This window comes from Lipotes vexillifer, unplaced genomic scaffold (genome assembly GCF_000442215.2).
Source record: "Lipotes vexillifer unplaced genomic scaffold, Lipotes_vexillifer_v1.1 scaffold1094, whole genome shotgun sequence".
NCBI classification, from domain to species: Eukaryota; Metazoa; Chordata; class Mammalia; order Artiodactyla; family Lipotidae; genus Lipotes; species Lipotes vexillifer.
The window spans coordinates 446,020-458,060 of record NW_006792775.1 but is presented as its reverse complement, the minus strand read 5'-3'; the positions used below and the strand labels follow the sequence as shown (position 1 = coordinate 458,060).

Here is a 12,041-nt window from a genome sequence, read left to right as displayed (position 1 = left end):
GGAGGAGCCGGTGCTCAGCAGGGACGAGGACTCGGAGGAGGACGGTGACTCGGAGGCGGAGCGCGAGACGCGGCGGGTGACGGCCGTGGCGGTGATGGCCGCCGAGCCCGGGCACATGGACATGGGCGCCGAGGCCCTGCCGGGCCCCGACGAGGCCGCCGCGGCCGCCGCCTTCGCAGGCAAGTGCCGCCCGCCCGCGGTTCCCGCGCACCTGTCCGCACCTGCCCCACACCTGCCCTGCGCATCTGCCCCGCACACTCCCGCACGACCTGCCGGCACCTGCTCCGCGTGCACTCCTCACACTTGTCCTCCACGCGTACCTGCCCTGCCCACGCCTGGCTGACTGGCACACCCATCCTCCCCCAGCACATGCCTCGCACCTACCCTGTGTGCCGTGTGGTCCCTGCACACCTGCCCCATGGGAGCATCCTGGCCCTGCCCCGCCGCATACTTGCTCCCTGAACTCCTTTCCTTCCTTCCAGTGCTCTGCGCTACTTCCGGAACCTTCTCGGTTCCTGCCTCTTGCCTTGCGTGTCCTCCCCTGTCCTGGGTGCTGGTGACGCAGGGGTCAGACACGGCTCCTGTCCTGGCGGAGCCCGGGGTTGGGTGCATCTGGTCACCCAGAATCCTGAGGGCCTGCTCAGGTGTGACCTTAGCGCTGGGGAGCAAGGCGCCTCACTTAGTCTGGGAGGGCCCGCAGCCTTTGGGGGCAGTCCCCTCTGGCCTGTCCGCGGGGCCCCCATTTCCTTTACGGATCTTCCCTTCTTCGGGCGCCACCCGGGCTGCTGGCCCACGCTTTTGTTCTTGCCACACAGAACATTCTCATTTTCAAGGTTCATGAGCCATGCCCCAAAGCGCCTTTTAGAGGTTGTGTCTCCCCGGGGCACCGTCCCGAAGGAGGTAGAGACTTTCCTAAGCATTGTTCCCTCCCACTTGGGCTCCCGTGTGGCCAGCAGAGCTGGGCACTGGAACCCCTGGGGAGCATCCTAAGGCTCTTCTACCCTAGGGAATTTCATGGGTTTCAGAACTGGACAGCGGCCTCCCCACCCAGTGCTCCGGTTTATCCGGCCCTGGAGGAGCTGCGTGGGGCCTGCAGCCCGTTCCCTCACTGCCCTGGTGCCTGTGGTCTGTCCGGGATCCTCGCAAAAGGCAGGGAAAGGTGGCTTTGTGGCCCTTCAAGGGTTCCATTTTCGTGGCTAACCTCTGGTTTAAAGTTGAGATTTTGGATGGTGAGGTTTTTTTTCAGCTTTGTGTTTTTTGCACGTTTTTCTGAATATGCAGAAAGGGAGTGTGATGCTGTTCGTGGCAACATTGGAGACACGTATTGACATTACGTGTTTTTTTCCTGCAGAGTTTTATCCTTGTGTTTTTCCAGTGTGTTAAAACTTGTTGGTTGTGAATTACCGAGGTCAGGTGATTCCCGGGTTTCTGTAACTCAGCAGGACACGTTGCTGGCTTGAGGCTGCCTCCCGAGCTGCTGGCGAGCTCTTTAGACCTGAGCTTGTGTTCAGACCCCTCGGGCCCGGGCTCCCTGGGACACAGTGGAGGAGACAGATGGGGAGCAGGTGTTTTTAGAGCAGTTTAGTGAGCTCGGGCTGATGGAATATGCAGGACTCTCTGTCAATTTGAGCACCTCCCCCAGGCCACAGGCGCTCTAGGTTTGGGACGTTCCAGAAGGCAGCGCCACCCCTGGTGGCTGGGGGAGCATCAAGGGAGGGCTGTCCAGGGCAGCCCGTCAGGAGTGGGCCATGGGCAGTGGGGGGAGCACGGGGGGCGGGGCGCAGCGGCGCCCCCGTGTACAGACGCTGCTGGGAGGGGCCGGGCTTAGAGTTGGGGGGCGCGTGGGGTGGGCACAGGCAGGTCTGCCGCTTTTCAGGAGGAAGAGGTCCGTGGCAGGTGGGGGTGAAGGAAGGGGAGGGAGGGATAGACATGAGTCTTCCTGCACTGACCTGCAGGAGAGGGGCCAGAAGGATCCCCACGCGGAAGGGAGGGAACTCTAGGATTTTAGGGGCCTCTTTGGTGTATGGTTTTAAGTAGAAGGGAGCGAGATGCCAGGGCAGAGCTGTCGCCAGCTCGATGGGTGCGTGAGGGCGGGCGTGCCCTGTGGTCTGCACTGTGCGTGGCAGGCTCTGTGGAGAGGGAAAGGTGGCCTTTTGTCCTTGGAAGGACCAGGTCATTCAGACTGGTCTAGAAACGTTGGTTGGGCGTTTCGTGTACAGCGTGAGGCTTCCCACGGTAGCTCAGGTACCTGACCTGGACCCACCGTGGGCCGCCCCCCACCCTCACCCTATCCCCAGTGGTCTCTGGCAGGGCCCTGAGTTAGGCTCCTGTGTTGCAGAGGTGACCACCGTGACAGTGGCCAACGTGGGCGCCTCGGCGGACAATGTCTTCACCACGTCGGTGGCGAACGCCGCCTCACTCTCGGGCCATGTGCTGGTAAGCCGCCACGGGAGCGCTTCTGGTCCCGAGGGGGGTGGCCCGTCCCCCAGAGACCCTGAGCCTGCTCTGTGCCGACTGCCTGGGGAGGGGAGGGGAGATCGCACGGTTTCCTTCTAGCCTGGATCACGCACCTGGGACGCTGTACACCTGAAAGCAAAGTGGTTGTTACTGAGATAGTGACAGACAGAAAACTGTTACTCCTGAGTGTAAGGGCAGCAGGTGGTGAAGGGCTCAGGGCTGCAGATTTAAGAGTCTTGGTTTATTTCTTATGGTATCAGGATGCACACAAGCTGATAGCCAGGCAGTGACGTGGTGCCTCTGGCCGGTGTCCTGCCTGACAGCAGACTCTGTCACGTTCTCATTTTCTAGGAGGGGCTGGAGCCAGAGGGTCGGGGAGTTAGGGGCGGCCCCAAGTCAGCGGGCTCTTAGGACAAGTAGACCCAGAAACTAGTGTGATCCTTCTGGAAACTGACAAGGAAAGGGGGTCTCAAGTGTCTACATGTCTCACATGCCTTCGTGAGAAAAATACTTTGTGGTTCTCTAATGAACACAAAGCATTCTGTTTTTCCGGTCGAGAGCTGTACGAATTCAGTGATTCAGATGCAAGCAGTGTAGACGCCCTTACTGAGGCATTGGCCCTGCAGGTCTGTGAGAGCAGGCCAGGCGGTGCACGTGCATGCCGGGTGGAGAGCCCTCAATCCCATGATAAACTTCTACTCACCTCCCCTGGTTTGAAGGCCACATTTTCAGTTGTAAGAAAAGGTCTTTGTCTTAGTTTTATCCTCTCAGCGTGAAAGCATGAGTGTCCCAGGCCTTGGTGTGGACGGGGTGCGCCGGGGTCTCTAGTCTGCTCCAGGGCTGTCTGAGTGAGGCCATGAGCGTGCGCCTGTGGGCAGTTGGGGTGGGCTCAGCGCCCGCAGGGATAAAAAAGGGGCATCTGGCTGGCCCAGAGGAGGCAGGCGCGGTCACGGCAGCATCCAGCCCCAGTGGAGAGGCATGTAAGCAGTGTGGCTTGGGAAGCCCCGTGTCTGGGTGGGCTCGGGCATGAGAAGGGGTCCTGCACTGGGCCTTGGCTGTGCTTATGAACTTGGCCTCTCGGAAACCCTCCCCTGAGGCCTGCAACCTCAGAGGCTGCCCAGGCAGACGGGAGGGCATTTCCTGTTCCAGGAACACATTTATCCCTTAACTTGGACAAGCCATGTGAGCATTCGCTCAGAGCCATGCAGACCTAATATCACCTTTTCTTGGCCTTGGCTCTGCATCTGAGAAGCGTGAGGCATGGTGGGCCCCCCGGTGGCGGTGTCAGCTGGAACCTCTCTGTAGGACCATATCCCGGTGTGCAGGTGTGCAGGCGTGCAGGAGTGCGGGCGTGCAGGTGTGCGGGTGTGCAGGCATGCAGGTGTGCAGGTGTGCGCCGGCCGCTACCACTTGAGACTACTGGTGTTCTTTCCTCCAGTCGGGCAGGACAGCCCTTCAGATCGGGGACAGTCTGAATACCGAGAAGGCCACGCTGATCGTCGTGCACACGGACGGGAGCATCGTGGAGACCACCGGGCTGAAGGCACCCACTGCCCCTCTCACCCCCGGTATGCCCTCCTGCTCCAGGCCTCGGGGGCAGAACGCTCCGAGAGCTGGTGGAGTTTATCCTGGGGGTGAACTTTATCTTGTGGTGAATTTCAAATTTCAAATACTATTTAGTTTAAGTATAAAAAGTGGATTTTTTCAGGCAACAGAAGAGTTGCCCAGAGGTACAGGCGGCGTTGCTGCTGAGCTGGGGGGAGAACCTGTTAGAACCAAGATGTTTCTTGTGCTTTCCTGTCATTCGGGGTGTGTTCAGGGTCTCTCATTTGCATGATGCTCTCTTTGCTCAAGGCCCTCAGTCTCCTCCGACTCCTCTGGCTCCCGGCCAAGAGAAAGGTGGAACTAAGTACAACTGGGACCCATCGGTGTACGACAGTGAGCTGCCTGTGCGCTGTCGAAACATCAGTGGCACATTGTATAAGAGCAGGCTCGGCTCAGGTGGGCGCGTGCGGGGTGGGCCCAGGTGGGCGCGTGTGGGGTGGGCCCAGGCTGCTTCTTATTTTGTTTTGAGGATCGCCTTCCTTTTGCATCCCCCACTGTAAGTTGGGGCCAAGGATGGCCGTAATGACACATAAACTAGTTAAGCAAACGGGCAGGTCGAGGAATGGGGTGGCCCGTGGTAGGAGCAGGGCTGGACCATGTTCCCTAAGGTCCTGGGTCAGCTGGGTGACCTGTAAGTAGAAGGCTCTGCAAGTGGGAAGACGTCATGAGCTCCGTGTGGGATATGGTGGAGTGTGCGGTGACTGTGGATAGCAGGTCGGGGCTCAGGCATGCGGTGGAAAGCGCTGCCTGCAGATGTGGGCTCGCTGTGGGGCACCGAGGGAGCGGCTGAGAGCAGGCAGGCCTGGGACACTGAGAGGGAGTGGGCGGGAGGGGAGATTGGCCTGGCCCAGTGTCAGCGGGAACTACAGCGGGTGGCTTCGTCCTTTCAGGAGGCCGGGGGCGCTGCATTAAGCAGGGGGAGAGCTGGTACAGTCCTACCGAGTTTGAAGCCATGGCAGGAAGGGCCAGCAGCAAAGACTGGAAGAGAAGCATCCGCTATGCGGGGCGGCCGCTGCAGTGCCTCATCCAGGTACCCAGGTGCCGCGCTTCCCCACCCTCCCTGCTCAGAGGCGCAAGCCGCAGGCCTGGCTCCTGGGGCATCGGCCGCAGGGCTTTCCAGGGCTCACAGGCTGGAATCAGATGGGATTCGAGTCCCCCGCTCACTTTCTGTGTGAGTTACGCTCACTTTCTGTGTGAGTTACGTCGCCTTTCCATCTGCTTCCTGATGTTCCAGATGGGATGTTGAGGGTGTTTGAGCCACACCTTGCTGTGAGGAGCGGATGAGGCAGCGTAACAGCTTCCGCTTAGGTGCACGTGGCTTTTGTTTATTTATTAACAGGAGAAAGTCAAACGGAAGCTTAATAGCACGTATACATGGGAGAGACCGAGGAAAACTGAGTAACTCTGCCTGTGACAATTAATTAATTAATTAATTAATTTTTTGCGGTGCGCGAGCCTCTCACTGCTGTGGCCTCTCCCGTCGCGGAGCACAGGCTCCGGACGCGCAGGCTCAGCGGCCATGGCTCACGGGCCCAGCTGCTCCGCGGCACGTGGGATCCTCCCGGACCGGGGCACAAACCCGCATCCCCTGCATCGGCAGGCGGACTCTCAACCACTGCGCCACCGGGGAAGCCCTGCCCGTGACTTTTTAAAAGACACCTAACTTCTCTCTCCTTGAGCTCATCCATGAGAGGAGAGGGCTCCTCATTGCTCTTTCTGGTTTAGCTCTAGGAGGTTGATAGAGAAATCACGCCTACACTCCCTGGCAGGGGAGAGATAGATGCTGCCACCAGCAGAGACATGTACAAGAGAGAAGGTTCTGGAAATGGTGGGATTTTACCTTCACAGGGGGATCGGGGTGAAACTGGTTGAGATCTGGGGCTGTTGACTCACTTCAGAGCCGACTTTCTCACATGTTGCGGTACTTTTTAAATTTCAGGATGGGATCCTAAACCCTCATGCCGCTTCCTGCACCTGTGCCGCCTGCTGTGATGACATGACCCTGGTGAGTGGGCCCCTGCTCCCCTCAGCTCCTCTCAGGGCTGCTTCCAGCTTAGTTTCTCCCTCAAATTCTGGGTTTTGACCATTACTCTGATGAGTGAGGCCTCAAGTGGCTTCTGGGGCTGCTCAAAGAACGTTAAGGGAAACTTTCTTAAATAACGGAAAGCTGCTATAATGTCACCGTCTTTTTTTTTTTTTTAACTGTCTTTTTTTAAAAAATAACATCTATTCATTTATTTATTTTTGGCTGCGTTGGGTCTTTGTTGCTGCGTGCAGGCTTTCTCTAGTTGCGGCGAGCGGGGGCTACTCTTCATTGTGGTGTGCAAGCTTCTCATTGCAGTGGCCTCTCTTGTTGCGGAGCACGGGCTCTAGGTACGCCGGCTTCAGTAGTTGTGGCTTGTGGGCTCTAGTGCGCAGGCTCAGTAGTTGTGGTGTAGGGGCTTAGTTGCTCCGTGGCATGTGGGCTCTTCTCGGACCAGGGCTCGAACCCGTGTCCCCTGCATTGGCAGGTGGATTCTTTAAGCACTGCACCACCAGGGAAGTCCCTATAATGTCACTGTCTTAACCGTAGGTTTTTTTTGTGGTGACAAGTATGTATATGCTGTTTTATGTTTGTCATTTTTAACGGCACGTTATAAAAAATACTGCACTGAGCTGATTTATATAGAGAACTTTTAATGTCTTTTGAAGTCTTTTCTTATTCTAAATTCTTAACTGTTTAAATAAAAGGGATATTTGCATTCGTTTTAATGTATGTTGCTGTATAGCTTTCAAAGTGTGAGCTACCAGTTTTCTTTCAATGTTTCTATTGTTGAATGTTATTTTTAAATGTCTTAAAATTAACTAGGAAGCTGCATGATAAGATTTCTTTTTTTAATTTTGATTACTCACCTGGTTAATTAGCAGCAGCTATGGGAGAAAACTTAATTGGGGAGATGTTGTCGAGTGGGAAAACCAAATATTCTAAAATTGTCTAGTCCTTGTGTAGATCACAGATGAGTCTAGTGGAATGACCAGTAGGATACTTGTGTGAGAATAAGATACTTTTAAAGTTTGCTTGGGAAGACTGGTAGGTGACATTCTTGGAGATCTTCCAGGGGTAAGAGGAGCAGAGTCGGGGGTCAGCCCCATCGGGAAGCATGGAGTACCTGGTAGGGTTGTTTTACGGTCACTCCAAACGCCGAAACCCTCAGGTCAGGTCACCTGGCGGCACATGTATGGAACATGTGTCCTAAAGCTAGAAACTGCCAGGAAGAGAACTCCGAGAAGACGTGGGCCCACGGGCTGGTGGCTGCGACGCAGTGCAGACATCCTTCGCCCCACGCTGGTCTGTGGGCTTAACACGGGTCTCTCCAGAGCCCTGGCAGGATCTTGTAGACATCAGCAAGTTGATTCTAAGATTCATGTCAAAAGGCAGAGGAAAGGGGTAGCAGCACGGTTTTGAGGACGAAGACTACAAGTGGAGGAATCACAGCACTTGACTGTCAGACTTGCTGTATTGTTTCTGCTGCCAAGACCGTGTTTGGCAGAGGCGGACCCGTCAATCTAGGAGCAGACCCACTGTCCACACACGGACCTGCAGGTGTGGGAATAAGTTGGACACTCACAGGCGTAGAAGTGACCCTTGACCTAAACATCACACTTTATATACACACGAATTCAAGATGGATCAAATGTGTCCAAAACTAAACTACAGTTTGTAGAAGAAAATCTACCCCTGATCTAGGGTTAGACCACGGATTTCTTCGACATGGAACCAGAGGCACAATCCATGAAATGAAAACTCATAGGTCAGACTTCATCAAATTGAAACATTGTGGCTTCTGCCTCAGGAGTGGTGCTGTGCAGGGCTCCAGGGACCCACTCCCCGGACAAGTAACCCTAACTGGTGAAAATGATAAAAAGCAACCACTTAAGGTCTCTGGAGATTGTCCTGGGGGCATACAACAAAAAAGGAAACATTTATCCAGGAAAATCTTGTGAGTCTGGCATTCGCGTCAGGCCCTGCTCCCTCCCTGCATCCCTGCAGCTCAGCCCAGGGAAGCTCCATCGTCCTGGCCCCGCTTGCCCCTAGGGTGGAGGTCCACGCAGCTGAGGCCAGCCGAGAAGACCAAGTGGCTCGGCGAGCAGGACTGATGGCCTGAGTGCCGTTTCTGCCCTGCTCCAGGGCAGCCCGTGGGGAGGAGGCTGGCAATGCAGGAGGGCAGCCAGCTCAGCTTCCCACCGGGAAGTGATCACCCTGAGAAGCCTCCTCAAAGGTTTGTCCAAAAAGCCACCCAGTACAGGAGCCTAATGTGACTGGATCTGACAGTGGAGCCGTTTGCAAAGGGTAGAGCATTTAGTTGGCTGAGTCCAACAGCTGGTGCGGTAGCTTGGTCACTGCCGCCTGGAGGCCTTTGTCCAGGACTGCAGCCAGGAAGCCCTGGAGGGAGGGGGAGTCATCTGCGCAGCCATTCAGTACAGCACCTAAAATGTCCAGTTTCAGCAAAAATTGTGAGACATGTAAAGGGCCAGGGATATGTGAACCACACAGAAGAAAAGCAGCAGGCGCAGGCACTGCCCATCGTGGGGGCAGCAGACGAGACTTCCAAGCAGCCTCTGTGTCTTCGGGGCTGAAGGAAACACGTCAAAGGGTTGTCAGCACGGGTCTCAGTCTGTGGGGGCTGGGCAGGAGGCCGGGGCACTTGAGGAGCGGGCGTTGACTTTCTCACAGTTGTGGAGGCAGGCAGCCCAGGTCAAGGTGCTGGTTTGTTCCTGTCGGGGCTCCTCCTGGCTTGTAGGCTTTTGCTTACACAGCTGCTCCTACGAGGGCACTAATCCCGGCGGGTCAGGGCCCTACCCTCAAGACCCCCATTGCCTCCTTACTCCAAATACGGCCACCCTGATGGTCAGGGCCTCACAGGTGGTCCTGAGGACACAGTTTAGCCTAGAAGGTGACGGCAACGTCTCAACACGTGGAGAAAATCAGTAAAGGGAGGAGCCACCGGGGACAGCCCGGCGGAGATTCTGGGGTTGACGCGTAGGACAGAAGCTCACTTACGGGTCCACAGCAGGCTTGAATGGGCAGCAGGAAGGGCCAGCGAGCCCACAGGGGTCTTGGGCGTGAGCTGGGAGGCTCAGCTGATCCTCAACGTTTTCCTGCTCCATCAAGGTTCTCTCCTCCCGCGTGTCGGGGCCTCGGTCTGCGGGCGCCCCCTGCTCCCCACGGGCCCTCTCCCTTCTCCTTCCTTGGTCCCCACTTGTTTTCTGTCTTCCGGGAATTCCTACAAATTCGGTGTTGATATTACTCTCCTGTTGGAAGTGCTGTTAACTCACACGTTCTCTCTGAAAGTATCTTTTCTGTTGCTTTAAGCCATTTGGGGCCTAGAGGGAGCTGAGGGAGCCTTGCACGGTTCCGTCTTCTGGCCGCGGTCTGGGCATGTCTCCAGGCAGGTCGCCATTGGGTGGAGAACAGTCCCGGGTGGCGTTTCCACGCATCTCACTTTGCCTCCCGCCCCCCCGCCCCGTCCCCCAGAGCGGGCCCGTCAGGCTCTTCGTCCCCTACAAGAGGCGCAAGAAGGAGAGCGAGCTGCCCGCCACGCCGGTCAAGAAGGACACCCCCAAGAACATCACCCTGCTCCCCGCCGCCGCCGCCGCCACCTGTGAGTCACAGTGAAGCAGCTGTCGCCCGCCACGTGCTCCTAGCGCGTCCTGCTCACGCGTTTGGCCGAGGGGCCTGGGCCAAAAGCAGGCGCGGCTGCCGCTCGTGGGGGCCCCCTGGCCTCTCCGGTCCCGGCCTGCCCTCGGCACGGACTTCACTTCGCGCAGCCCCGGGGCAGGCGCGGCTGGGGCACAGGTAGGGAGGGCGGGGGCGGGGGAGGCGCCCGCTTCTGAAACCCGGAGGAGGCGAGTTGGGCTGCGGTGGCGGGAGAGGCCTGGGAGGCGCCCGGTCGCTAGGGGCTGTCATCAGCCCGACGGCTCCTGCAGCGGAGGCGCCCCGGGTCCTTGGGGCTGGTTGGCAGGAGGAGGCGGAGCCCCCAGAATGCCGGGGGCCCCACTGCGTTTTCTCTTCAGCTTTGACGAAAATCTTTTTCTTAATTCAAACTACGAAGTCCTTCTTACGTTCTTTTAAATTTTATCTCTTGCTTTCTGACGAGACAGTACATCCAGGTGCTCAGGACACACAGCAGGAGCTGCGTCTGCTGGGGTGGGCATCTCTGGCCCCCCGCAGGCACCGCCCATGCAGAGGTGGCTGTGGGCCAGCAGACGCTGCTGTGGCCCCCGCGCACCCCACCCCGGCCCCTGGGTGTTTCTGCGACGTGCCTGGTGGGCCCAGCACAGTGACAGCTCTCCTGCTTTTCCAGTCACCGTGACCCCCTCAGGACAGATCACTACCTCTGGCGCGCTGACCTTCGACCGGGCGTCCACCGTGGAGGCCACCGCAGTCATCTCGGAGAGTCCGGCCCAGGGCGACGTCTTCGCGGGAGCCACAGGCGAGTTGTCTCAGCGCTTGGCAACGCGGCCCCAGCAGGTCGCTGGCAGGAGCTGTGGGGACCCCCGCAGGCAGGGGCGGCGGGACCAGGGCCTGAGAAGCTGAGGCTGCTCACGGAGCCTAGATGGGCACCGGGGGGCAGAAACGCCCCATGTGCTCGTGGAATGTTCTGGTAGCCGCCTCCGGAAAGTGAAAGAGAGCAGTGGAAACTGGCTTTTGTACTGTGTTTTATTTCATCCAGAACATCCCAAATACTGTCCCTCTGACAGTTCACGTCCTTCACTTCCACGGCTCAGGAGCCACAGCCTCCACCCTGTTGGACGTGCAGCGCAGCTGGGTCTCACGCCATCGTGTCTCTCTCCCCTGACAGTACAAGAAGCAAACGTGCAGCCCCCGTGCAGGGTCGGCCACCCGGAGCCCCACTACCCAGGGTATCAGGACAGCTGTCAGATCGCACCGTTTCCGGAGGCCGCGTTGCCAACATCTCATCCCAAAATAGGTCAGTGTGGAAGAATTCTTCGCGAGTGGCCGTCATGTGCAGAATCATCCTCTGAAAGGCTTCCTAGGTGAAGTGGGGTGTGGGGCTTCAGGCCTGTGTTTGTAAAGCAGGTTTCACTGGAAGCTGCTGCTCGTTTCTGTGTGGGGTGAGGCTGCTCACATAGCGACCTGTGACCTGCAGAGCCTGAGATTCGGCCAGGCTCTGACCAGGACACTGTGCTTGGGGTCTGTCCCGTGAGGACGCTTGTCTGGGTGGCCTCAGGTGAGAGGGTGTGTGCATGTCTGCGACTCGCCCCGCCTGAAGCCTAACGGGGATGTTGCCCCACGTATGCATTTTGAGCGATTTGTCACTGATGGCATATCTTGGACACATTTCTACGTCAGGACACTTTTTTACAGGGAGCATCGTAACCCCAGCTGGTGGACCTTTGTGTTTTTTACAGTTTCTGCCAGAGACGAGACAGCGAGATAGAAATCTGTCCCCGAGATCTAGAAAACACCCCTTCTCCTTCCCCTTCGCTTGTCTCACCGCTCTCTCCTCTTGCTGTGACACCCCTCCCACCCTTAAAGCTCGCCTCCGTCCTGCCTCTTCCCCACACCTTGCCTCAGACCCTGGCCCCAGGCCCGGCCGGGCTGTGGCCCTGCTGACTGCGGGGTCTGGGCAGGGCCTGGATGGGGAGTGTCTGCCCCATGTGGTCGGCCATGCCCTGAGCAGGGCTGCGAGGCCTGGGCTACCCATCCCCCGTCTGCTTACTTGTTTGTTTGCTTGTTTCAGCGTGGACGCGTGGCTTCCTGTTTCATTCAGGGCGTTGCAACCTGTTGCTGGGATGATTTGTATTGGGATGGTCCCTGATTTGGCTGGCGGGGGCCCCGAGAGCAGCTGCTGCGTCCTCTGTCCACCCTGTCACGCTGCCTGTTTTCTTATGTCTGGGCCCAGGGCCCTGCCCTTGCGGGAGCGGAGCAGGGTTCACAGCAAGGTCTGGCCATGGCCGAGGGCGCAGGCGTAGCT

General features: G+C 57.7%; 1 protein-coding gene across 1 annotated transcript in view; it reads left to right on the top strand.

The window, feature by feature from the left end:
* DEAF1 (DEAF1 transcription factor) overlaps positions 1-12,041 on the top strand; it is a 27,013-nt gene that overhangs the window by 243 nt on the left and 14,729 nt on the right. Inside the window, exons 2-10 of the mRNA XM_007465921.1 lie at positions 5-179; positions 2,339-2,436; positions 3,896-4,025; positions 4,312-4,458; positions 4,953-5,092; positions 6,002-6,067; positions 9,578-9,704; positions 10,407-10,535; positions 10,905-11,033. Coding sequence (XP_007465983.1) covers positions 5-179; positions 2,339-2,436; positions 3,896-4,025; positions 4,312-4,458; positions 4,953-5,092; positions 6,002-6,067; positions 9,578-9,704; positions 10,407-10,535; positions 10,905-11,033 — 1,141 coding nt within the window. The remainder of the gene's footprint in view (positions 1-4; positions 180-2,338; positions 2,437-3,895; positions 4,026-4,311; positions 4,459-4,952; positions 5,093-6,001; positions 6,068-9,577; positions 9,705-10,406; positions 10,536-10,904; positions 11,034-12,041) is intronic.